General features: G+C 41.3%; 1 protein-coding gene across 2 annotated transcripts in view; it reads left to right on the top strand.

Annotated features, from left to right (window-relative positions):
* The first annotated feature begins 3,746 nt into the window (after positions 1 to 3,746).
* Positions 3,747 to 25,795, top strand: part of SPATS2 (spermatogenesis associated serine rich 2) — a 47,927-nt gene continuing 25,878 nt past the window's right edge. Inside the window, exons 1-2 of one of the 2 annotated variants that reach the window (XM_081849733.1) lie at positions 3,747 to 3,892; positions 13,573 to 13,874. In XM_081849733.1, coding sequence (XP_081705859.1) covers positions 13,850 to 13,874 — 25 coding nt within the window. In that variant the 5' untranslated portion in view covers positions 3,747 to 3,892; positions 13,573 to 13,849. Of the gene's footprint in view, positions 3,951 to 13,572; positions 13,875 to 25,795 lie in introns of both variants that reach the window. The other variant, XM_081849734.1, reaches the window with a different exon arrangement.

The following is a 25,795-nucleotide window of genomic DNA, read 5'->3' as shown; positions in this document are numbered from 1 at the left end:
GGTTTCTTAGAATTTTGTGAGTTTGCTGGTGGGATCAACTGATAGGTTCAGATGGATCCCAGCCCCACCCCCCACATTGCATTTTTAATATAATTCACCAGTGAGTGCTGAATGGCAATATCTTCAATTACAATACCTGTTGGTGTGTATTTATGGACCATCTGCATTGAGCAACTTCTCAATTGTTGGAGGGAATTACTGGATCTCCCCTGAAAGCTAAATCTATGACTGCTGTTTATAAATGCTTCTTGGACCTTTGTAAAGTAGATTGGCAGGAACCTAGAGAGTTGTGGAATAGGGATTATGCTATACAACCTAAACAATCGGAAATTTCTCTAGAATCTATATGGAACATTTCTCTAGATTTTAGGTTGATCCAACAAAAAATTATGTTTCGGGTAAATTGGACTGCGCAACTTCAGCACAGGAAGGCCCTGTTTAAGAACTATAGATGCTGGAGGCGAAATGTTGCAAATGCCTTGTTGTGGAATATGATGGTGAGCACATCCATGATGCATTCGTTTTGGTCTGAAATAGTTGTCAGTATAAATTACGTATTGCCAAAAAGTTTGATATTTGCAATGCCCATGTACTTTTAACGTATACAGTGGTACCTCACAAGACGAAATTAATTCGTTCTGCGAGTTTTTTCGTCTTGCGATTTTTTCGTCTTGCGAAGCACGGATTTTTGGAAAAGCTTCAAAAATCACCAAAGTCTTCAAAAACCTCAAAAAAGGCTACCACACCGCATGCTATGAGTTGCTCCTCGAATTCAAGTCGCAACTGCAACCCCTGAATGCACGGTTTCAAGAAAAAGGAAACAAACTTGCAAGACAAAGGAAACAAACTTGCAATACGTTTCCGTCTTGCGAAGCAAGCCCATAAGGAAATCCGTCTTGCGAAGCAACTCAAAAAACGAAAAACTCTTTCGTCTTGCGAGTTTTTTGTCTTACGAGGCATTCGTCTTGCGAGGTACCACTGTATTCCTATAAGTATAGTAGTTAACAAGAGGTCAAAAGTACATCTTATGTAAGCCATTATGGTTGCCATAAACCTCGAAGGATATGTTATATCTCACCACCATGGCAACATTTTTATAGTGTCATGTGGATACCTATTTGGACACTTGGATTGACTTGGATTGACTTGTATGTTTTATTTTAGATAGGAAATATCGGTGGCCATTATATTCTCAGTGCAACCTGACATTGTTTACTGTCATTATTAACCTTTCTCTGTCCTTTTTCGTATTAAAATTGACACTTAAAAAACAAATAATGAAAAAGACATTCTGGAAGTTTTGGATATTACCGTATTTTTCCGTCTATAAGAAGCCCCCATGTATAAGACACCCCCTATTTTGGGGGACTCAGATTTAAGAAAATGGGGGGAGACACTATCTGTGTATAAGACACGCCCTAATTTTTGACGTTATTTTTTAGGGGGGGGAACCTAGTCTTATACACGAAAAAATATGGTACAACATTTCCAATAGATTTATAGATAGTCTGCATTTTATTAAATAGTCATGCAAGTTACAATATCTACAACAGGAGGAAAAATCAGGATGAGGTGAGCCAAGACCTTTAACAATTTTCAAGTGGTCCATGTGGGACCCCAGATTGTGAATTGTGGTGTTGTTCCTCATGCACAACTGCCTTTCCTGGGAGATGCAGATAGAGGTTTGTTGGTTTGAAAAGCCTGCAAGCTCAGCTGATCCCAGCAGGTGCCGCTGATGAGCTGCTGAAAAGCAGGAATGAATGGGGCTCCTGTTTTTTTTTTCTTTAAAAAAATTCCTTGGGAAATGAAAAATGATCCTATGGTTTCGCACAAAGAAAATATGTGTGGGGTTTGTCTATATTTCAGAAGAAGCAACAGCGCGATAACAGGCTGCGGACACGAATTAAAATAGGCTTTGTGCTCAAATCCACAACGGGCCATAACTGGTGACATTGGGGTCTGAAGGAGGAGAATTTCAAATTCTTATTCTGAATTCGAATAATGGCTCATCAAAGCTCAGTCATGGAACTTGTTTGCAATGCCCCAGCTTCACCTTGGGAATCTGAAGAGATCTGCTCAAGAATGACTCTGAGTATCATGCGCAGAGGGTCATAACTAGATAACTAAATAACCAATACAAAACCTATCCTATCAGCTTGTATGTTTTGCAGGGAGAGGCGCTGAACAGGACTTTTCAAAGAGGGTGACTCTAGCAGCAAGTGGAGCATGTTGCCCTTTAGTTGCTGATAAATTGCTAAGAGTTTTGGTTGAGGAACAGAAATAATAATGATAATGATGATGATGATGATGATGATAATAATAATAATTCTATTGTTATACGCGGGTGGCGCTGTGGGTAAAACCTCAGTGCCTAGAACTTGCTGATCGCGTGGTTGGCGGTTCGAATCCCCGCGGTGGGGTGAGCTCCCGTCTTTCGGTCCCAGCTCCTGCCCACCTAGCAGTTCGAAAGCACCCCTAAGTGCAAGTAGATAAATAGGTACTGCTTTATAGCGGGAAGGTAAACGGCGTTTCCGTGTGCTGTGCTGGTGCTGGCTCGCCAGAGCAGCTTCGTCACGCTGGCCACGTGACCCGGAAGTGTCTCCGGAGAGCGCTGGCTCCCGGCCTCTTAAGTGAGATGAGCGCACAACCCTAGAGCGCACAACACGACTGGCCCATACGGGCAGGGGTACCTTTACCTTTACCTTACCCCACCCATCTGGCTAGGTTTTCCCCACCGTTCTGGGCAGCTTCCAGCAAAATATATAAAATAATAAAATGTCAGACGTTAAAAACTTCCCTTCAGATGTTTCCTAAAAGTTGTGTCATTCTTTATCTCCCTGACATCTACAGGGAGGGTGCCACTACCAAGAAGGCCTGGTTCCTTCCCTGTAACCTCGCTTCTCGCAGTGAGGGAACTGCCAGAAGGCCCTTGGAAGTGGATCTCAGTGTCCGGGCTGAATTGCCACTTTTCTCCTATAGGAGAGCTCCCAAGGTGGCGTGTGTACGTTTGTTTGTTTGTTTGTTTATAAATTTTCTGTTTTAGAATTTAAGAGTATTCATTTAAACAACCTTAAAATATCAATGACTTCCCTTTCTTCTTTTTCCATGGTTCATTTTGCATAACATAAATCCCTACATATTTTATATAAACCAAACCATTCAGTATTCCATTATTACTTCCATCAAAATTCCATTATTACTTCCATCAAAATCTTTAAGCCCGACAGGCAGAAATTCCAACTTTTTAGCATAGAAACGCAGAATCGGTGATTGAAGCGTCACCTGTTGGATTTCTACCTGTCACACCGCCGCTATTAACAGGCAAACCCACGTCTCCATTCGCGCAGGCGGAGGGAAGAAAAGAAAGGGTTAAAAGAGAGACAGGCGGGTTTCCTAGGCGCTGCGGTATTGGGCAACCCGCGGCATCTCCGCCACGTTCCACGCGCTCGGATTGGCTTTTTGAGCCCCACGGCTTCCCGGATTGGCCCAAGAGCCGTCACGGTTCGGGCGAAGAGCAGCCTTACCCCCTTTTCACCTGATTGGCCGTCCCTTAACGAAGAAGCCCGATTGGGCGGGCGGAGGGGAGGCGGAGCTTCAGAGGCTCCGTTGTTCTCCGAACTCCGTCGCGCGCGAGGGTGGAGAGGCGGGCGGAGTTGGCGCGAGAGAGAGAGAAAGAGAGAGAAAGAGACAGACAGACAGACGGGAGGGCCCCGCCTTTGCCTCGCTCCCATTGGCCGGCGTCCGTGTTTAAGCATTGGCTGAAGGGAGGAGAGTCGCCTGCGGCCCTATTGGCTGCCGGGGCTCGCGCACCGTTCGCTGCTCGCTCCCGTTCTCTGTCTCTTCGCTGGTGGGCGGGGCTCGCTTTCCCGGTGTTTGGCGGCGGCGGCCTGAGGTAAAGGGGGCGGGGGGGGGGCGGCGGTTGTGGAGACAGCGGCTGGGTCGTCGTCGGGGTAGGACGGGGCTCCCGGGCGCTGCCGCTTAATGGGGTCGAGGGAGGGACAGGGGAGGCAGGGCTGAGGCGAGCGAATGGGCCGTTTCGCGAAAGGGGGGGGGGGGGCTTCGAGGCAGGCCGTCGAGGGGGCGGCGGAGCGGAGCTGGTTTGTGAGGGAACGAAGGGCCTGCGCGGACGGCGAGGGCCTCTTTCCCGCAAAGCCGGGCGACCTGTGGAAGGACCGCGAGAGTGCCTCTGAGCATGTCCAGAGTGCATTTCCCTATGGCAATGAACGAGTAATGCGGGGAGGACCCCCAGCCCCGTCCCACAAACACACACACACACACACATATTGGGGATTTGGCTTCCAGGCCGGAAGGGGGTTGTTCCCAGACAGACTGGAGCCGTGGCACTGAGGCTGCCATAAGTCCGGATTTTCCCGGGAGTTCAAAGGCAGAATTGACGGCTGGGTTTCCTTAAAAAAAGAAAGAAAAGAAAAGAAAACAACCACTGCAATTTCCTTTAAAAAAAAAAATCAAGAATTTTTGGGGGTTCCTTAAAAAAGGCTCTACAATTTCTGTTGTTTCCTTAAAAAACAGAACCAACAATGTTGGGGTCTTCCTAAAAGCTAAGCAACTTTCAGGATGTCCTGGTTTTTACTTTTGGAAATAGTACCCTGTTTGGTACCACCCCGAAACAACGAGGCACTGGAATCATGGAGGCGGCGGGCAGCTGAGTGTGAAAAATAGGGACGCGAATGAGAGGAAGCGGTTCCCAAAGGGTGTGAGCAGCTTGCAGTAGTCGCTGGTTTTGCTCTTTGCTGCTGCAAGGTTTGCATCTGACCAGCAACCATTTGGGTGGTTGTTGGTTTTGGGGGTGTTTTTTTAAAGAACAGTCTCCTGAACAGAAGAGCAGCAGTAACCTTTCTCTTGAAGGAGCATTGCTGAGGGAACAAAAGCTCAATAACTTTATAGCTTGAGTGTAGGTGGGAATGGGCCCAGTGCTTGGGGAGGGGAGACAGCTTGTGGGGGACAGGAAACTTAGGCTGAGCGAAGTTGAATAAAAAGTAAGGTTTTCCTAAGTGTGCAGAGAGCCTTGTTTGATTACAGTTTGTAGTGATTTGCTGCTTTTGTTTGCCTACCATGTATGCAATTTATATTAAGTTATGTTGCAAGACTTCAGATTCAGTTGTATCTGAATATATGTATATATTTTTCCAGAAAGCTGCATTGCAAGCCTACAGTTCTGATAAGTAGTTAAACATTATGCAGGGAATTTGCTGTGTTGTAAGGCTGCCATACATCTGCATTTTCCCTGACATTACCAGGATTTCAAAGGTGGTATTGACTTCGGGGAATTTCTGAAAGACGGCACTTTGTCCTGGATCATAGGCAAGTCAATTGAAAAGTCACATTTTGGGGGCAGTTTTGTGGGGGGGAAAGGGGGGGGAGCTCACATCCAGGGTGTCCTGGTTTTTACCTTTGAAAATATGGCAACCCTACTGTGCTGGGACCTGAGTTTGAATAGCCTAGTTGGAATCAGGTGGCTTTTGAGGAGTCATTCTAAATTTTGGGTTACCTACCTCGTAGGGCAGTTAGGCTTGTAGCTTGATTCTAATTGTGTTGTGTCGGGCTAGGCTTGTAGCGTGTTGTAATTGTGTTCGTGTTCCATTGATTTCAGTGGAATTAACTTCTCAGTTAGGGTGCTTAGAAACAACACAGGTATAATGCTGCACAATTAAAGAGCTGTGTAAATGATGGTATAGCTAAGCCAGTCTTTCAGATAAGCCCACAGAAGTTAACTAGCCTGTTGGGCACTAACATAGGTAGGCTTAAGAGCTCTGTCCCTACTCCAGCAGCCCACTGCATCTCTGTGCTAGCTTAGGGCTTTTATGAAGCGTAGTTGGCATTCAGGCCTACAATTCCAACATGCAATCTGACACTCCATTCTAGGGATTTTCTGACATTGAGACCTGGATGCATTCCAGAGTTTGTTACCCCAAGAATTTACACAGACCACCAAAATAAATAAAAATAATCTCTGTTTACTTATTGATAAGTAACTGTAAGGAGCAGGGAAAGGAGGAAGTGACCATATATTGGTTTAACACTTCCAGGAGGAGTCCGATTCTCTTTTATTTACTATTAATGTTATAAATGATAAGGGAGGAATGGCAGAGATTTACATTGAAAAGAGACAATGAATTTAGCAGATGCTCTTGCAGCTCAGCTTGTTTGGAACATGTGAGCATGGCATTCTGTAATGAGTTCTCCCTTGAGGCCTCTCCAGGCCAGAACTGAAACTTCTTTCTGAGGTACAAGCTGTCATAGCAAAAGCTGAATGTTTTCAGGGGTGCTTCATATGAAGGGGAGGAACTTCTGTCCTCTAGCAACCCACCTGATTTCTATATTGGGCACAGAAGAGGGACAGAGCACTCCATCTCTCTTGCAGCCCACACACTCACCTGCATGCAGTTCCTTGTTGCCTGTGCCTATTAGGCTTGTACTTTAAATACAAGGCTGAGATGAATCTCAAATTCTAAAGTGTAACTTAAAGTAGAAACCAATGAATAGTTACTTAAACTTCTTGAATTCTTCAGTGTGGTTTTAATACAGAGGCTTGTACTTCTCTACCTTGCTTAGAAAGACATGGGGTAAACATATTTGTTCGCTAGGGCATTTCCTATTTGTGTAATAAACCTAGTATATTGCGAACTGTGTGTGTTTGTGAGAATACCTGTAAGTTACAAATTATGCCCCTTGCAAAGATTCATGTATGTGATCAACAAGATTAAAATAGCTTGGTAAGGGACTATTGTACTCAAAAGCCAATTAGCCAGCTGCTGCTGCATAATATAGATGTTGTTCAAATGTGGAGTGGAAGAAGATCTCCCTTTGCTTGAAATCACAAAATGAAAAAAGATTCTTACAGGTAATAGACCTCTGCTGTAGAGCAGCATTTCTCAGCCTCTTGGTTGTGAAGTATGTGCAAGTGGGTCATGGGCTTTATAAGCAAACCCAAAATCATTATTGCATTTAATTTACAATTAAGTCTTAAATGAATTGTTGCCCATCTGCAGAGGCAGAGCACCCTCCTTTGCCCACGCACCAACTCCTGGAGCCCCAAATGCAAACATTTTTGCCAGACATCAGGACTGACTGTCAGCAGGCACTCTCACCCAGCTGGAGAGACATTATAACTCCAGGGTGTGGCCACAGCTCCATCCCCTGCAACCCTTTCCTTGTCAGAGGGCTCTGAGAAGGAGATGCAGGGAGGGCCTTTGAAAGGCTGGTGTGGGAGAAGAGGAGAGATGTCAGGGGTTGTTGGGTGTTTGTGTGTGAGATGGTGTAGTTTCTCAGCCCACCTGAGCTGGAGGAGTTATGATTTGTCCATCAGACAAACTTGCAGAATGAACTGCCAGTTTTCTTGATGTACTGGTCATTGGAATAAAAAACCCTACAGTACACAATTATTACTATTATTATTTTACATTTCACAAGTGTAGGCAAAAAAGCTTGAAAATAAATACCTGTTTAGGATTGCAGTCTATGAGTGCTATGGTCCTCTGTATACTTCCCTGTGAGTAATTCCAGTTGAACTCAAGGGAACGTACTTCTGAGTAGATATTAGTATAGGATTGCACTGCAAAACTGCCATCCTAAAGACACAGCACAGTCCTAACCATGTCATCTCAGAATTAAGCCCTGTTCAATACAGTGGCACTTTTAGATAAGTGCAGTCAGGTTCCCATCCTTACTGAGAAATGCATCTCACAGAAAATAGTGTGAGATACCTTCTAACTGAACATAATATGTAGGATTATGCTGCAGGTCTGCAATCCTATGCACAGTTACCTGGAAGTAAGTCCCATTTAATCTACTTTGACATAAAATCAAGCTTATAGGTGGTGCTTAAATATTCCAATGCAATTGATTTGTGGATTGCACCATTTAAATGTGTCCCCAGGATTAAATGACTAGGGTTACTATACCACTGGGCATAGCTGTTGAGCAGATTAAACGCTTGTAATCTGATTTTACTGGTTTTATTAGAAAAGAGCTTGCTACTTTTAAATTGTTCTCATTGATTGATTATATTCATTGCATATACAAAACTGAGTAAATCTATAAGTATTATAAATATTTTAGCAAATTCTGCATTAATGGGTGTGTAAGTAAATTTTTGCTTGGATGCCTCATATAATGGTTATAAAATAGGCAAAACTAATGATTGCAGAAAACCCAAGTTTCAAAATTCTTGTAACAACAAATCAATGGATCACCATATCAAGTAAATCTGGATTTGTGGGTTGCCATACCAAAAAGGTTGGGAACCACTGCTCTCTTCTGAAGTGTGTGTATTGTGATGTTAGAAGTCTTGCTAGTAGATTTAGTGTAAAATGTAGGCAGAACTATTGACTTGACCAGCCAACTGCATAAATGAACTTGCCACAGAATGCTTTAGAATGATTTCAGATTTGTTTGTAATTACTCTTCAGTAGAAACCTAAAACTATTGTCCTACAACTCTTACCTTACTCTATTTTATCAACACTTGACTTTCCTTCCTCCAAAGACAGTGCCATGGAATGCTTCAGACAAATCAGCATGGAAGATAGTGTAGCAAACTTTTCAGATGATCAGATAGGTGGTATAAGTTAAATGTAAGCACAGTTCAGAGGACAGTGCAATAGTTCTGCTCAGGTATTTGTTTACTGATGGGAAGGGAGAAAATCACATTCTTTAAAAGTCTGTCTTTTCTAACTTGTTATTAAAATAGATTCACTGAGTGGACTTTATTTTTCTGGAGTGTGAAGAAAAGACCCACAGTTCTCCACCTCTTTTTTTCATTCTGTGTAGCTTTTTATACTTGTTTTACACTCATTTGAAGAGTTAGTTGAAAGCAGCTCACATGTGATATCCTTGCAGACTTGTACTATCTGCACATGCTTGGAGCTAGACCTCCTTATTTCAGCAATAGAATTGTCATTTATCTTCCATACTTCCACTAAGCTATTTCATCTGATACAGAAGGCCAGTATTTTCTTTCATTAATGTTAGGTCAGGGTTGTGAATTGCCACTCACCCAGTTGCATGTGGCAAGAAATAATTACTTCCAGATGACCAAATGTCAATCCTTTTCTTTTGGGGCCAAATACAACTTAAAATAGGTGCTTACAAAACTGTCAAGCTAGTAAGCAAATGTCATTATAGGTTTTTTTTTTAAATATAAAAGGACGTAGACACTTCAGTTATAATCAGCACACTATATGGCTGACAACCTTTGGTATCTGGCCACATTCAGAAGTGCTTTTAGCTATTCTTTGTGCTGCTTCTGAATTTTGTGCTCCCTGATCGCTTGTGTATTGTTCTGCAATCAGAAACACGTTCCTTCAAATGCCATTTTGGTGTGTTTGGCTCAAAGGTAAAACATTTCTCATCTGTTTCTTTGTCTTAGCTTAGCTACTGTAGATTTAGATTTGTTCTTTTCCAGGTTCTGTTTCTTTAAGATTTAAATACATTATTTTCTGACATTTTAAGTGTGCTTATTTCACAACTGTCTCTTGCATAAATATAACAAATGTACCCAATATTGCTCTTACATTTCACACTTTGGTAATGTGCACTCCTGCATTTTTAATCTGAGATTTATGACTTATTCTGAGGCTTTTTTTGAGTTTGAGGGAAGATTGATGGGATCCACAAATGTGCTTGCTAGTGGTGACCATATCTTTTTATCAAGTGAGGACAGTGTGGACAAAGTCTGGGGGTTAATCCCTGGAGTTGTGCTGAGCTGAGGCACTTGGAAAGCAGTACAGTGGTACCTCGCAAGACGAATGCCTCGCAAGACGAAAAAGTTTTCCATTTTTTGAGTCATTCCGCAAGACGAATTTCCCTATGGGCGAGTTTGTTTCCTTTTTCTTTAAGCCGCCTAAGCCGTTAATAGCCGCTAAGCCTCTAATAGCCGTGCTTCGCAAGACGAAAAAACCGCAAGACGAAGAGACTCGCGGAACGGATTAATTTCGTCTTGCAAGGCACCACTGTATTCTTTATTTACCATTGGCCTAAATTTGCTAGCTTCTTTCTGAATGTTGTTAACTCTAAACTTGAGGTCTCTTTCAAGGGAAAGCAGGATAAAACTGTTTTCAATAAATAAAATAAACTTATTTCCTGTTCCACCACAAGGCAGAGCAATTATATTTCACAGGATTAGTTAAACATCTGGCTGCCATCTTCTTGTATGAATATATACACACATAGTGAATGAATTTGTGCTCCCCTGCTTCAAATAAAAACAAAAGAGCCCTGCTGGATCAGGCTAAAGGCCCATGTAGTCCAGCAATCTGTCCCCACAGTGGTTAGCCAGATGCCTATGGAAAGCCCACACGTAGGTTGTGATCCCTGGCAGCTTAGAGGCATGACACAGCTGATAGTGGATGTAGAATATAGCCATTGTGGCTAGTAGACATAGGTAGCCTTATCCTTTATGATCTGGCTAATGGTCTTTTAAAGCCATCTAATTTGGTGGAGGGTCACTACATTTTGTGTGAGTGAATTCCATAGTTTAGCCGTGAGCTGTGTGAAGGACTTCACTTTGCAAAATCATTAATAAAGCTTTTTCCTCAAAAACTTACTTGTCTGTTTTTGTGGATGTGTTTTCGTTAAAGAGTACAACATAGCCATAAATTGTGAAACCATGCTTACCTACAGACATGGTAGATGTAAACTGCGCGCTACTAATTTGATAGAAATGCTTCGTCTTGCTCTAAGACCTGTTGTTTTCAGTTAGGAGTTAAGCACATTCTTACATTTTTCTCATGAAATCAGCTGGACTAAAAAGCACTTTGCTATGGTTGGACCGGGCTCCAAAATTAGGAAGTGTTTTGCATGTGAAGTTCTGTGTAGTTTGGGCTGGATGTAGCCTTCCTGTTTGACAGAAATAGCTGTATAGTTACAGTCAAATAATCTGCAAAGAGCCCCTGATGAGTGTTAAAACGGGCATTTGGGAGCTGCTTCACAGGATATTAGCTACAGCCCTGTCTCTCCAAGTGCGATAATGCACTGTATGTAAGGGTCTGCTGATAATCAGGAAGTCTCTGCAGTGTGTACCTGTTTAAAATAAGTGAAGCAGTACTGTATGTCCAAAAGTGAGTGTGGCCACACCATACACTTGCACGCACGCATGCACCCACAGGCTGATTTGAACTGTATAGATCAGCTGAGGAGGGTGGTTATTGTCCCCCTGCCTTCTCATTAAGTGATCAATCTAGTGATGAGGGAGGGGCAGCTTGCATCCCCATGAGGCACTGGGCTGAGCAGAGAGGTTTAAACTTCTCCCCCACCACAGTGCTATGCATACTACTTTTCTTTTTGATGCCACTGCCAAAATTGGTGGGGTCAGAACATTTTTTCACTGGGCTAGATCAGGTCTCAAGGCCCAGTTTAACCACTCCTGATTTACAGTGCTGCCTCGCAAGACGAAAAACTCGCTAGACGAAAGAGTTTTCCGTTTTTTGAGGCGTTCCGCAAGACAAATTTCCCTATGGGCTTGCTTCGCAAGACGAAACGTCTTGCGAGTTCTTGCGAGTTTGTTTCCTTTTTCTTTAAGCCGCTAATAGCCGCTAAGCCGCTAATAGCCGTGCTTCGCAAGACGAAAAAACCGCAAGACGAAGTGACTCGCGGAACAGATTAATTTCGTCTTGCGAGGCACCACTGTATATCATAATCCTTAGGCTTTGTCCATGCCTCCCCTTTTCTCCTATGCTTCCTAGTCTTTCCCACTGTTGATATTTGAATTGTAAGGTGGTTTGCAGTGGGGTTTTGCCTCTCTCTCTTTTGCCTTTGAAGCTTTGTGAAGCATCAAAACTATAGCTAGCATTGTATTAAATAATAAAATCCATTCTATGGAAGAAAATCTATAGGAATTGAAGGCTGAGCTCACGACCACTTAGAATATAGCTGGGTGCTTCTTGTTAGTGCTCAGATACAATTCTTAGTTCAAACTGGTTTGTTGGAATTGTTCACGCTGTGCGGAAGGTTTACCGGTAGATTTGCATGTTGCCACTTGGCCTATTTCCAAAATGTTGGCTTGAAATGTGGCATCTGAATGTAGAAAACCGAGAGCATGGTTGGCTTCTGGCAGGATTATGACTGCTAAGAGAGTGGCTGTGTGAAGCATCCCTTGCTTGCTCCTTTGTTCCAGGGCATGTGCATTCTTACAGCAATTAACATGTCAAGTTAGGAAAAACTACTATGCTTATATGTTCCCTTTAAAGCACAGCTTGCTCTATGTTAAAAGTGTAACTAAAAATTTAATCACTTGTGGCTTCAATCCGCAGGTTCAATTTCTCCATGTAGAGGATACTCGTGACTTGTGAGGCAAGCCACCATTTAGATTTCAACTGTTGGATCATGATGTGATCTGCAGTAGTTGGGTGCGTGTTGCTCTTGCACCTGTATAATTGGCCTCTTTGGATTGAAGCTTAATACGTTCATGTGGTACACAGGACAGAGCTGTTGGTTAGTGGGGAAATGTATCACAACTGGAAGAATTGCCAATCTAACTTCTTAGTGCCTTAAATAGGGCAACTAACTTTGTCTCAGTTGTCTTCTGCTCTTCTTTAAGAATGAGTATAAATAGTGAGAAACTGGTGGATGGTGATGAGAACCAGGGCTAGCAATTCTGTAATATATATTTGTGTGCAAAAAGCTTGGTCATGATACATTAGTGAAAGTTCATATGTCAAATAGCCTACCTAGTACAGTCCTGCATTGGAGGGTATCAATAAAAGCACCTTTTGACTACTACTTCATGTTTATCAGTCTTAAATATGATTTTTGTGCGCATGTTTGTGCATGTGCGTGCCCCCCTGCCCCCATTTGAAAAACTCAAGTTCTTCTAGAATAGACAGACAGATGTTCTTGGATTCCAACTCTGATCTTCCATGACCATTGGCCATGCTGACTGGGGCTGATAGAATTTGAAGTCCAACAACACTTAGAGCCTCACTTTCCCATTCCTAGTGAACTGTACCCGCTTTTGTATTATCAGTGTAGGCACTATTGCTTTCCAGTTCATATGATGCTATGCATGACAAAGTTAATTACTGGTTCTGGGAGGTTACATTACCTTAAGATGACAACTGCAAAAGGGCATTTTTCTAGACATCCTATATCAGAGGACATCTAGAAGGATTATTATTATTTTGCAATATGAAGTGTTTACAATTAGGAGAAAAATGAGCAGCTGCTACTTCAATTACATACTACTACTCTGTTGCACTGTGTTGCTGAACCTTTAGGGAGTGTGCAATTCCAGGACTTCTCTCCCATTCTTTTAAGTCTAACCCTTAGAAAATAACATAACAATCCTGATGTCTTTATAGTTTCAAAATTTGTTTTACCAGAATGCAATAACTGCAGTTCTGGAACTGCTAGCTGTTTCAAATGCAGGGCAAAGTCTACCTGAAACTTTACAGAATATCTCGATGGCTTTTTGTTGACCCCTTGTTCTGCAGTTCACTTTAAGCAACATGAATTGAATTCAGGTTTTTTAAAAAAACAACTATTGAAGAATGCATTTACAGACCACAATATGTCTGCCAGACTAATAAATCAAACTCTTGTATGTTTGCTTTTTCAGAATCTGAAAAACAGCAATATGAACTGCTGTGCTTGTGCTTCTTAACAGAAGGTGATGCTAAGAGGAAAAATCTACAGTGATCAACAGGTTGTCCAAGAAGGTTTTTGACAACCCGTCCATTGCCTTGGAAGCTGGAGGATTGCTGTCCCCAAGCAGATATTTGCCATTTCCTGCCTTGATGCAAAGCAGCACTTGAATTAAACCTGCCACTCTCTGTTCCTTGAGGAAACAGATTCTTATTGCTGTGTAACTGAACACTAAATACAGGGAACCTATTATGTCTAAGAGGCAAAACCAAAAAGGTAAGATTTACAATACTAGACGGGCATATATAGTAAGGAGTGTTGTGTTACAGGCAAATGTCAAGTATGAATTTTTGTTCCTGCCATTTTAGTCCACAGTAGAAGATAATTACTCTAGATCGGCTATTCTCAAGTTGCCTCCCTAGTAAGAAAACACTCAATGTCTTCCAAAATGTGAAATGAATCCTAATAATGTGTTCCTTCACATCCCTTCCCTTCTTGACCTAAAGGAAGACAGCCCAGCAGCCTTTTGGCTTCCTGGTGTTGGAAATCAAGCAAACAAGGAGCATGAGAAAACAGGGTCGCTTCATGGTTCTCGGTACTTAACAATGCCAAAAGGGTGGCACCGATCCTCTGGTGACTTGCCTCTCCTGGCCTGGAGGCGAGCACTCCTCCTGCGGGAACTTAGTTCCTTATGCCTCTCTGCCCTGAGCCTCTGCAGCTCAGGAGAGGCTGGAGGGTTACCGGACCCAGAGGCAACTTCAGCTTCCTCTGACGGGGCTGAGAGTGGAGCACCTGCAGGCAATGGGTCCTCCATCACCTCAGGAGTCAGAGCAGGCTCAGCTGGTTCTGGGGGCAGGGAATTCCTTGCAGGTTGGGATCCCTCATGTTCAGCATCTGAGTCCAATGCCCAGGCCATTGCATTATGTCACAGAGGATTAACAATTTGTATGAAGGAGAATTTCACATTGTTTAATTTGCAAAGTCTTGAGTCCTTGAATACAAGGGACTTGTTAAATGGGTCTCTTAGGGCAGAACTAGATGTGGCTCCTCCCGAAAATGGTAGCTGCCTCCCAACTAGCGCCCTACTCCTCACGGTAACATCCAGCAAAACTTAACTGTATTCTGATGTCACAATGTTGTACATTTCCCTGAACACCCCTAGCAGCAGCAAATAATATGAAGTAGCAAAACACATCATTACATGATATTGGGAGACAGGTAAGTTTTACTACATGTTATAAAGGAGAGAGTTAACATACACCTCGGGTTTCTGTCAACAGCTGTAGATTTGCCAGTTCTTTCTGGCTTGGAGTTGTGCTTTTCCTGTATGCGTCAGGTTTTATTTATTAAAAGCTTTGTATGTCACAGTTTGATCTAAAAGATCTGGGATAGCTAACAGTCCAATAGCAATAAAACTAATAATACAAAGTAACAGAGCAAATATTTTAAAATGGACAGTGCACAACAGGAAACAACTAATTAAATTCAGCAGCAGGAAACAGTGGAAACAGAAAACAAAAGTGCTAAACTTTGAATTCTAAGGTTCTCTTAAGAAAAGCACTGCCTTTCGCATGAATATCAGCAGAAAAGGATGGAAAGCTCTTCTGCTGGAGAGTAGCGCAGATATGGTGCCACTGTCAAGAAGGCTTTGTCTTTGGTAGCTCTCCATCATAACCATTCGTGATTTCAGATGGCCCTGCAGCAGGTATTCTGAGAAAGACATCAGCCATTATTAAGATGCCAGTAGGTTCCCCTGAAACAACATGACTTGGAACTTGTGCCTTTGTACATGACTTTGTAACTTAGCCCTTTGGGGCTGACCTCTTCCATGACAGTTTCTTCATGGAAGACTACACTGATGTACATGCCTTGTAGTCTTTTTCACCATTGAACACAACTTGTGAGCAACATGGGACACCTTCGACATGGCTAGTTCTGAATTTAAACCTTAATTCTGCTAGTGTTGATCCGCAACCCATTTTCAAGTTCCTGATTTTTATTGGTTGACTTCATTTTTTATGATTGCTTGGATTATTAAGAAAAAGTTGCTGACAAAATAACTCTCCTGCATTTGCAGCAATCCTAGTGTGCAGCAAGGGACGCGGGTGGCACAGTGGGTTAAACCGTAGAGCCTAGGACTTGCCGATCAGAAGGTCGGCGATTCGAATCCCCGCCACAGAGTGAGCTCCTGTTGCTCAGTCCCTCCTGCTGCCAATCTAGCAGTTTGAAAGCACATCAAAGTGCAAGTAGATAAATAGGTACTGCTCCGGCGGGAAGGTAAACGGCGTTTCCGTGTGCTGCTCTGGTTCGCCAGAAGCGGCTTAGTCATGCTGGCCACATGACCCGGAAGCTGTATGCTGACTCTCTCGGCCAATAAAGCGAGATGAGCGCCACAACCCCAGAGTCTGCCACGACTGGACCTAATGGTCAGGGGTCCCTTTACCTTTACCTAGTGTGCAGCACAGTGAGGCCTGCCTGTTGCTGTAACCCCACTACAAACACAAGACCCAAACTGGAGAAATGCTTACAACCTCATGCAGTATTTACAGTCTATACACACTGTTACTATAAACAATGGAATACTGGTAAAAGTCTGTTTCAGCACCCGGTATTTTTCAATTTCACGTAAAGCCAGTTTCTAGTTGCTGGAGTATTTGTTAGATTCCAGCTTGAGTTGTTGCTGAGCATGAATCCCCAACTTTAGTGTAATTCAAATTGCTTGCAAATTTATATTTCATTGCTCAGTATCTCACTGTATGACACACCTAACCAATTCCAGTTTAAATATCTCCTAATAGGTTCTTATGGCAATCTCAGTCAGAACACTTTCCCTTTCACTTCACCAGCCCAATAAATGAGTAAGCACAGCTTCAGACTTCTCAGTTTATATCACTCCCCTAACAAGACAATACCAGTTTTTAAATAATTATTATTTCAATTGAAAACATGCTGCATTCAGCTGACTATTCTCATTATAAATCAAACTTCACATTTAAGCAACTAGGTGTTAATGTATGCAATGCAAAAATCCAAAACACTCCAAGTTGAGAAAGTAGAATGGTAGTGGGGTCTTTCTTTTCTCTTTTTTAAAAAAGATGTGTGTACTTCAGGTGTATGAATGTGTTCCTAAAATGTTAATGGACCCTCAGGCATTTTGTTCTAACCTTGCTCTTGTGTTCACCGATCAGTAATTCTTCAAGCTCTACTTGTTTGCCCTACATACACATTATCTGTCATTGTAGTCTCTTGAAATAAAAATCTTTCCATCTCTGGGATTAGTTTGTTTGTTTTTAACCATATGGATTGTGCACAAGAACACTTTCGTACTTAATACTGCCTGCTTGCAATAGAGGGTATCAACTATATTGGAATGAGCTATTTTGTCTTTTATATTAAATAATTGGTGGTGTAACAGGTAAATCCTGCAATATCTCTTGCCAGTGTTTCCACACACTGCATTCTATTCTATTCCATTGACCAAATTTTTTTTTTATTTTTTTTTGTGAACTAACTTTTTATCTTGAAGCAGGTCACTTCTATGATAGATCTTTGCTCTGTATTTTGCTCTCTTCTGATAACAGCCTGAGGATAACCTCTTTACATACTACGCTGATGTTACAAATCTGAACAAGTACAATTTTAGTCTTAAAAACCTTGCAGATGGTAAATCGCTTCTGAAATGAACTGAATGATTCTATAATGTAAAATAGTATTCTGATCAATAGGTTTGCTGTAGTTAATAAATTTGTCTATTCCACTTAAAAGTTATATGGTATTTCTTGTAACCCTGTGTGATTTTGTGAACCTCGTGTGAGAATCAACTATATCCATAGGAAAAAAGTCATCCACTGCATAATCTAGAAGCAATTACGTAAATATCAATATATATGCCATAATATAACAAATATATAGGGATTTCTTTCTTGGAAATGACTTAGTTTGAACCAAGTGCTCCATATACAAGTTTGAAATATTAAAAGCAACCGGACTCTCCATAATAACTTCTTGGTAATAAAGTTTCTCCCAGGTCTTTGGCCAATTAAGCAACCTGTGGCCTTTACAACCGGGGGGGGGGGGGAGAGGGTCTTATTGTTTTGTTTGCTACTATGTTATGTATTTTTGTATTTTTATGTTGTGAACTGCCCTGTGATCCTCAGAAGAAGGGAAGTATGGAAATTTCAGAATAACTACATGAATGAATGAGTCTTGCTGCTGTGCCATAATGCCAGTATATCTGAGAACCCCTCACCAAAGTAGCTGAATATGGTCTCTGTATGCCAAACTTCTAGAACAGAGATTACATAATTGACTGGACATTCCTTATTCCAGCTGCTAAATTGTTATGGGAAGTACTACTCACGCTGTGGAAAAAAAAGAGTTCTGACCCCCCCCCATCCTAGAGCAGACACTTTGTTCCAGACTACGTTATGTTCCACGGTATAAATGCTTAATTACAGTTGCATTAATAATCTGTGCTGTAATGTCTGGAAACAAGAGGCATGGAAGGAAGGGTTATACTTTTATCATAGTCTTGGGTTACTAGCTTACTGGAATTATTTGTATTTTTTGAATTGCATCTGTTTACCCACACAAAAGGCTTGTGGGAAAGTAAGACCAATGCTGTTAAGCTACATAATCAATTAATAGTGACATATATGTATTGGAGAGTAAGGAAGGTGGGTGGGACAAGACACTGTATTCTAGCTATGTTGTTGTTTTTAAATTCTGGTAGCTTTCACCCTTGTCTAGTGGATTATTGAAGTCTGCAAAACCAAGAATGGGAAACCCCCGATGACACACTTTCTGGCACCAGAACTGGAAAATTGTTCTTGTTAAAAAAGGCATTGGTGTTATACAGCCATAAACTCTGCTCAGGACGGCCCAACTTTTAAAGTAAGGCGTGCCACCTTTAGGTTATACAAGAGTTTGAGCAGCTTGGTGCCTGGGATTTTTTTCCAGGCTTGTCAGCAGCACTGTGAAGACCAGTCTTCTTCAGATGTACCTGACATACAGGCATTGCCGTACACAGGAGAATCTGGGCTCATTCTTTCTCCCCTTCTTTCCTCTTAAAAGTACTGATGAGAATGTTTCATTCTGCTTCCTCCTTTTCTTACAATAAAGGGGAAAAGATGCCGTATTTTTTGCTCTATAAGACGCACCAGACCACAAGACGCACCTAGTTTTCGGAGGAGGAAAACAAGAAAAAAAATATTCTGAATCTCAGAAGCCAGAACAACAAGAGGGATCACTGTGCAGCGAAAGTAGCGATCCCTCTTGCTGTTCTGGCTTCTGGGATAGCTGTGCAGCCTGCATTCGCTCCATAAGACGCACACATATTTCCCCTTACTTTTTAGAAGGGAAAAAGTGAGTCTTATAGAGCAAAAAATACGGTACATCTTTGTATCTGAAGCAATGGTATTATGTATAGGGCTATGCAGTGCATTTTTTCTTTAAAAAATGTTTAGGAGTGCTACTCTCATTTTGACTCAAGAAAATCATTTTATCGTTCAAATCGGGGAAAATAAATACAGTAAATGGACAAAAGTACAAAGATTCACAAAATGTTTAGGGGTATGTGTACCCCTGCGTACCCCTAGGGAAAAAAGCACTGGGGCTATGACTGCCTGAATCAATCCAGCTTAGCTAGTGTGGATCAGCGAAGATTCAGGCTTGCTTCAAACATTGCACACTTCCAAACAGCGGCCACTGTCATGTAGTGCATATAATTTTGCCCACCTTTATTTTATTATTGCAATTTTTCATGCCTTTATTTCACCATCTGTATATGAACTGGGAAGCTGCAGTAAGGAAAACACATGTGGCAGTGACAATAAATCCTGTATAATCTTTGCTCAGGCATAAAACAGCTGAGAACTGTATCTCTGTGTAGTGTTTGGTAGTTGAAACATCTGGTTTCTTTTTCCTTTCTCATTGCACAAGAACTAAATATTTTTAAATGAAGTCATAAAAGCAGAGTGATTTAACTGCCAGTTTTCAGTGGAAAAGAAGCCTAGTTTAATATTGTTGAAAATAATATTGCATATTCACTGAAGAGATACAAAGAAAATCCATTTTTCTGGACCTAGTTTGGTGAAAACCTGGCATTACAGAACTCCTCAAGCTACAGCTCTTAAAATTTAGCTAAGTTGTATTTGGAGTAAACCCTTTGAAATCAATAGATTTACTAAAATCAGTCCACTTCATTTTAGTGGGTCTATGCTGATTATGACTTAGTAGTTCAGAGCAGTCTTCCCGAGCTGTTCTTTCATTCCCGCCACCCTCACAGGCATGCTTGGTAGGCACACGGGAGAGGGCCTTTTCATTGGCTGCTCCCAGACTTTGGAAATCCCTTCCTATAAAAACTATACTGGCTCCCTCCTTGTTGCCCTTCTGCCAGCAAGGGTAGGCTTCCTTGTTCCAACAGGCTTATGGGAGTTCACTGCTTTTTATGAAAGCTCTGATGCTGTGCTATTTTTATTGTAATTATTGGTATGGTTTTAATAGATTTTATGTATGTATGTAGTTTTAGTCCTGTTGATGTTCAATTGTTTTTTCTATGTTTTTAGCAGTTCTTATTTTTACCTGCAAGTCTCCTTGAGTCCCACCAGGCAGGCGCGCGCACACACACACACACACACCCCCCTACACACCTACCCCTGGTGCCCTCCACATGCTTTGGACTTAAATTCCCATCAGCTCTAGCCAGGAAGCCTATGCTGGCTGGATCTGCAGGGAGTTATAGTACAAATAATCTGGAGGGAACTAAGTTGGAGAAGGCTGGTTTAGTGTTTTGTCTAGATATGGGCAATACATTGGGTCTGTCTCTCAAAAAAAAATTGAAGTATATTTAGTTGCATCTTCTGCCTCTAATGTCTGAAACGTGGGTGTTCATTTGCCTCTTCAATAAAATGAATAAGATACTGTAATATTTTGTGGTAAAACCTAAAATACCTGGTTCAGAGGAGTTGGGAACAAATCCAATTAAAATTAAGAACAATAAGTATTCAAGTTACTTTGCTGTTCCACCCCTAAATTGATCCCACTGCTTTCAGACTGAGATCAGTTGTAAGTGAGGTTGCTTGGTGAGATGCTTACAAAATTCTAGCAGCTGACTTTTCAAATAGGAATTCTCTAGATTTTGTGCTAGTCTCAAAAGTGCAAAGGGAATTCCATCCTCTCATGCCCTCAGGTGCCCCCATCAGCTCAGGAGGACTGAGAGAACCCCCAGAACAGCACACAGCAGGAGGCGAGGGGAGATTGTTCCATCTGGCAAGCTGAAATGCTTGCACTGACAGAATGATCATCTTAGCGTGATATTGAATTCTGTGTCTTTTTGGGGGAACTTAATTGGAATCTGATAAGCCACTATTGAAAGAGGGGCTCAAAACCTGTCATAGCATTAGATTACAGTATATTGAATAGCGTTCTGGGCTTGGATTGGAAAAACCTTGGCTCAGATCCCATCTCAGCCCTAACGCCTGCTTGATAGCATAGTTCACAAGTCACTGTCTCTTAGCCCTAAGTATCTTAGCCTATCTGCAGAGGGTATAAGAATAGAAATAACTAATGTAAGCTGTGCTGACTTCATTGGTGAAAGAACAAGATATAAATCCACAAGGCTTTGTCACCAGTAGAGGGCCGGGCAGCTGCGCAGAAAAGCTACTGATCCCTGTGTCCAATTTGAGTCCTTGGTTGGTTAACTTGTTCAAAACAGAGTTCACATGGTGAACTCTTGTTTGGCCAAAGCAAAAGAGAGACTTCTGTACTTTTAACTAAAGATTATTATAAATCTGAATCTTGAAAATTAGGATGTGCTTAATAGATTAAAAGCCAGAAATCAAACAGCCTGTGAGAAATAGTTCTCATACTTTCTGTTGCATTTCCAACTGTTGGAACTGTAGACACCCAGTCAGATTGAACAGGTGTCGATAGAAAAGCATCTGTAGCTTACATTTAAAAAGTATTAATTTAGTTTCTATCTGTAAGACTACAGATCATCGTAGCTGATCTGTTTAACATCTTAATCTGGAAAGTGACTTTACGGGAGGTGCTTTTATGAAACCAACAATTGAGTGGTTTTCTAACACCTGAATTCAACTATTCCTGCAATCATGAATGCCTGGGAGACAGCCCAATATAGGAGGCGGGCAATAAAAGTAGTTTATATTGGGCATTGTCATCTGGCAAAGATTGTTGATTGTCCACCTGATACAAGCAGGTCTCTGAAGTATTGGCTTGGTTCACTGCACTCACCAACTTCTGATCTAGCAACGAGACTCTCATATGTGTCCTGTTCTACATCAGTTATTAAATTACTTGTATAATATGTTTTTGCTCTAAAGCCATGTGTATATAGAAGTAATCCCTATTGATACTGGGAGCTAGTTCCAAATAGTCCTGCTTACAGTTGTGGCCAAAGGTTATACTAAACTACTTCTTCTTCTTCTTCTTCTTCTTCTTCTTATTATTATTATTATTATTATACTGCCCATCTGGCTTACAGCATATATAAAAACATAATAAAACATCAAACATAAAAAATTTCACAATACAGGGGTTCCTTCAGATATCTTCTAAAGGCTGTATAGTTGCTCATCTCTTTGACATCTGAAGGGAGGTCATTCCACAGGGAGGGCACCACTACCAAAAAGACCCTCTGCCTGGTTCCTTGTAACTTCGTTTCTCACAGTGAGAGAACCAGCAGAAGACCCTCTGAGGAGGACCTCAGTGTCTGGGCTGATTGAAATTTCCTCTTCAGTTCTTTATAAATCCTTTGATTATATTATTCACCATTTACTTTAAAGTAGTTATTAAAGAACTACTCTAAGCAAACTATGTCTTACCTAGGAATGATTGCATCCCATCATTATACCAGCAGTAGCTAACATGTGTTAAACTCCTTTCTGGTACTTCTGGCTTAGTTACCCTTGATTTTGAATTCCCAGTTCGAAAGAATGAGCAAGTTACAAAAGTAAACAACTGCAAGGATCACAATAATAGGCACATTCGGTTGTAACTACACCACTTAAAATAGTGATAAAATTATGGTCTCAATCTACTGATCCTCTGTACATAAAACACTTGGGCTTGCAGTTGGATTTTCTGTTACCTCTCAGCAACAACTCCCATTGTGTGCATCAGGAGTCCCACTTGCACACGAATTTCAAAGGCTGGCTTGTTCTCCCAGGGAAGCTGCTGTTGAAAGATCAGAGTTTTTTTTTAAAAAAACCAACAACAACCAACAGCCGTGCTGCACTTGCTCTTCCCTGAATTCAGACAACTGTGCAGATGTATCTACAGCTTGTATATTCTGTTTCAATCATTTATCTCTTGGTTTCCTAAATTGAGCTCATAATTTTATCACTACTTAAAGTCATGTAGCTACAACTGTATCAGTGTGATCTTTGCGGTTACAAACTCACTTTGGTTGTTACACAGAATTTGGAAGACATTTTGGCTTTGGGGCCCTTACCTATTAATTAATTCTCTATTTCTTTTCCTGTTGTATCCCTTCTCCCCTATCTTCCTATGTACATCAGACTGTATGTCTATGGGCAGGGTGTATCTTTAATTTTGTTTATACAGCTGCTAGAAAGGAAGAAGAGTTTGGATTTGATATCCCGCTTTATCACTACCCGAAGGAGTCTCAAAGCAGCTAACATTCTCCTTTCCCTTCCTCCCCCACAACAAACACTCTGTGAGGTGAGTGGGGCTGAGAGACTTCAGAGAAGTGTGACTAGCCCAAGGTCACCCAGCAGCTGCATGTGGAGGAGCGGAGACACGAACCCGGTTCCCCAGATTACGAGTCTACTGCTCTAAACCACTACACCACACTGGCTCTCAGGAATGTTACTGGGGTTTTTAAAATTAAAGTAATTGTCAAAATTGAAAGCTCCTATATTTCCCATTCAATATTTAGAGCAAACCCTGACTTTTTAATTATTTGCAATAGGAACCAACCTTTTCAAAATGTAGCTCAGGAACCATGTTATTCCACCATCACCATTGATGAAATGTTCAGACATTGTCAAAATGTTGTGTTTTTTTCTAAGTACCCAAGGAAAGTTTCGGCTCATAATTCTTGCACCCTAACTTAATACTTCTCTTCTAGCAGAATATATATGTGCTTTTGAATTATGGTTTCTTTTAGCTCAGATGCATGACTTTTCTGTGGCTTATTACAGAATGATTCTAACTAATGCCAGTGCGGAAGACATTAGTCATAAATTTAATGTCTTCCCATTATAACTAGTTATAAATTCCATGGAAAAGCACTGGTAGGCATTTGAGCAATGCTCCTTGATGGTAACAGTACAAGTAAATATTTTTAAGATTCGTTCTGCTAATTCACCATTGTCAGAAGTATTAGCAATAGAGGCTGTAAATTTCAGAAACTGAAATGCCAATATCCCTGCATGACCCAGCTGTTTCTTTTGAGCTGATAGTAGAGAAGCAGATGATGTCCTAACCTTTGGACAGCTCAAAAGTGAATTTGCAAGCTACTTCGTGTATCTCAAAGTGAATAAGTACACTATGGTTGAGTGTATCATGTGTGACCATGTATTACCGGGGGGGGGGGGTCTTCTTTAGAGGCATTTACTCACACTTACATTGTAGGGAGCAACAGCTGGTCTCAGCTTCTTATGACATCTATGAAAAAATAGTTGCCCCTATGTATAATGGTATACATTGTGGGTGCTTGTGATGTTTCCACTTATTTCTTAGCATGTGAAATGGTTCTTGAGAGTTGGAGTTGATTAAAAGATATACTGTTTCTTATATGCTACGGGTAACTGCATTTGTGGACTTGTGGTACAAAATTGATAGATATCAAAATATTAGCTACATTAGAGGATTTAGAAAAATGTATTTTAATATAACTATTAATTGCTATAGACACCTGTTTTTCTTAATCCACTGCATGTGTTGCATTTTCTTTTTTAAAATTATAAATTAGCATTCTACCTCCTCCCTAGTTACTTAAAAGATGGAATAATCTTTGTTTGTCAAATATTGACATTATTACTAGTTTACAAATTTCCAAAATTGAAGATGATTACTGGTTTTTTAATGCAATTTTTAATTTATCTAATGCTGTATTTTCAGATAGGACTAGATTGGCTGAACTTAAGAAGGTGCTTGAATTTCTTGCTGTTGCTTCTTCAGTGCAGCTGAAGGGAATGACTTGAGAGGACAGTTTCTCTCCTGTAATTTAAAAATTACCCTAATGGTCTATTTTGTTAAGTTTTCACTTATAAAAGCAGCAAGATTTCACCGTGCTCTTGGGTTTAAATTACTAGGTGTGACTTGCTGTTGCCTGTAAATTGGAGGGCAGCTGCTGTTAAATAGAATTGGAAGGTAATAACAGGATGAGTAATTAGAGGTGCCCTAAAAGTATTTCCTGGCATCTTCAGGAAAGCAAAGAGTGTTTTATTCACCCATTCAACTTGCTCTGTATTATTGGAAGTGTTATCTTGGAAGCTAAGTGCCACTTAATGTTAAGCGTGACAGATGTGTTTCAAGTATGCACTGTCTGTGTTAGTGTGTGATGGACATTTGAAGGTATTTAAACACACAGGACCATGCAACAGACATGAGCTTTGGAGCCATGGTTGACTCTGCATGTACAGATGTGAATACCCACCTCACAATGCTACATCTCTTTTTGCTTGTCTATAGAGCAGTCTTTTATACAGACTGTAAAGTTGCCCTTATAGTGCAGTTAGAAATGTTTTCAAAGCACCTTTTATGTTTGGCCTCTGTTCAACTAATTCTGGTGATTGTAAGATTTATCCCAACACAGTGGTTTGGTTCCCCAAGTAGAAAGCTGCCCTTTACGGTAGAAGATCACTAGGTCTGTGATTGCCAAGTATGAAGGAAAATGAAAGTTCAGTTTGCCCACCATCCTGGCCGCTTTAACCAGGACAATGCTAGAGCTGTAAGATTTTCCTCATCTGTACCAATTCAGGCAGCAGATGATGATCATGTTTGAATTTTCTTCCCCATGCCTGCTAACTAGGAAAGAATGTTGAACCTAGCTTCCTTCCTTACCTTTTAGGGTTTTTTATTTGTTTTATTTTATTGTGGGAAATGTGGCTGCAGCCTGAAGTTACACAGTATAGAGAAAGGGCTCATTATAAACTGGCCAACAGCCTTGCAGTAAAAAGGGTCACTGTGACAATTTGAGAACTGCAGTG

The sequence above is a fragment of the Podarcis erhardii genome (assembly GCF_964252035.2).
Source record: "Podarcis erhardii genome assembly, chromosome: 2".
NCBI classification, from domain to species: Eukaryota; Metazoa; Chordata; class Lepidosauria; order Squamata; family Lacertidae; genus Podarcis; species Podarcis erhardii.
Note: the sequence above shows the minus strand (reverse complement) of the source record. Positions and strands in the feature narration are given on the sequence as shown.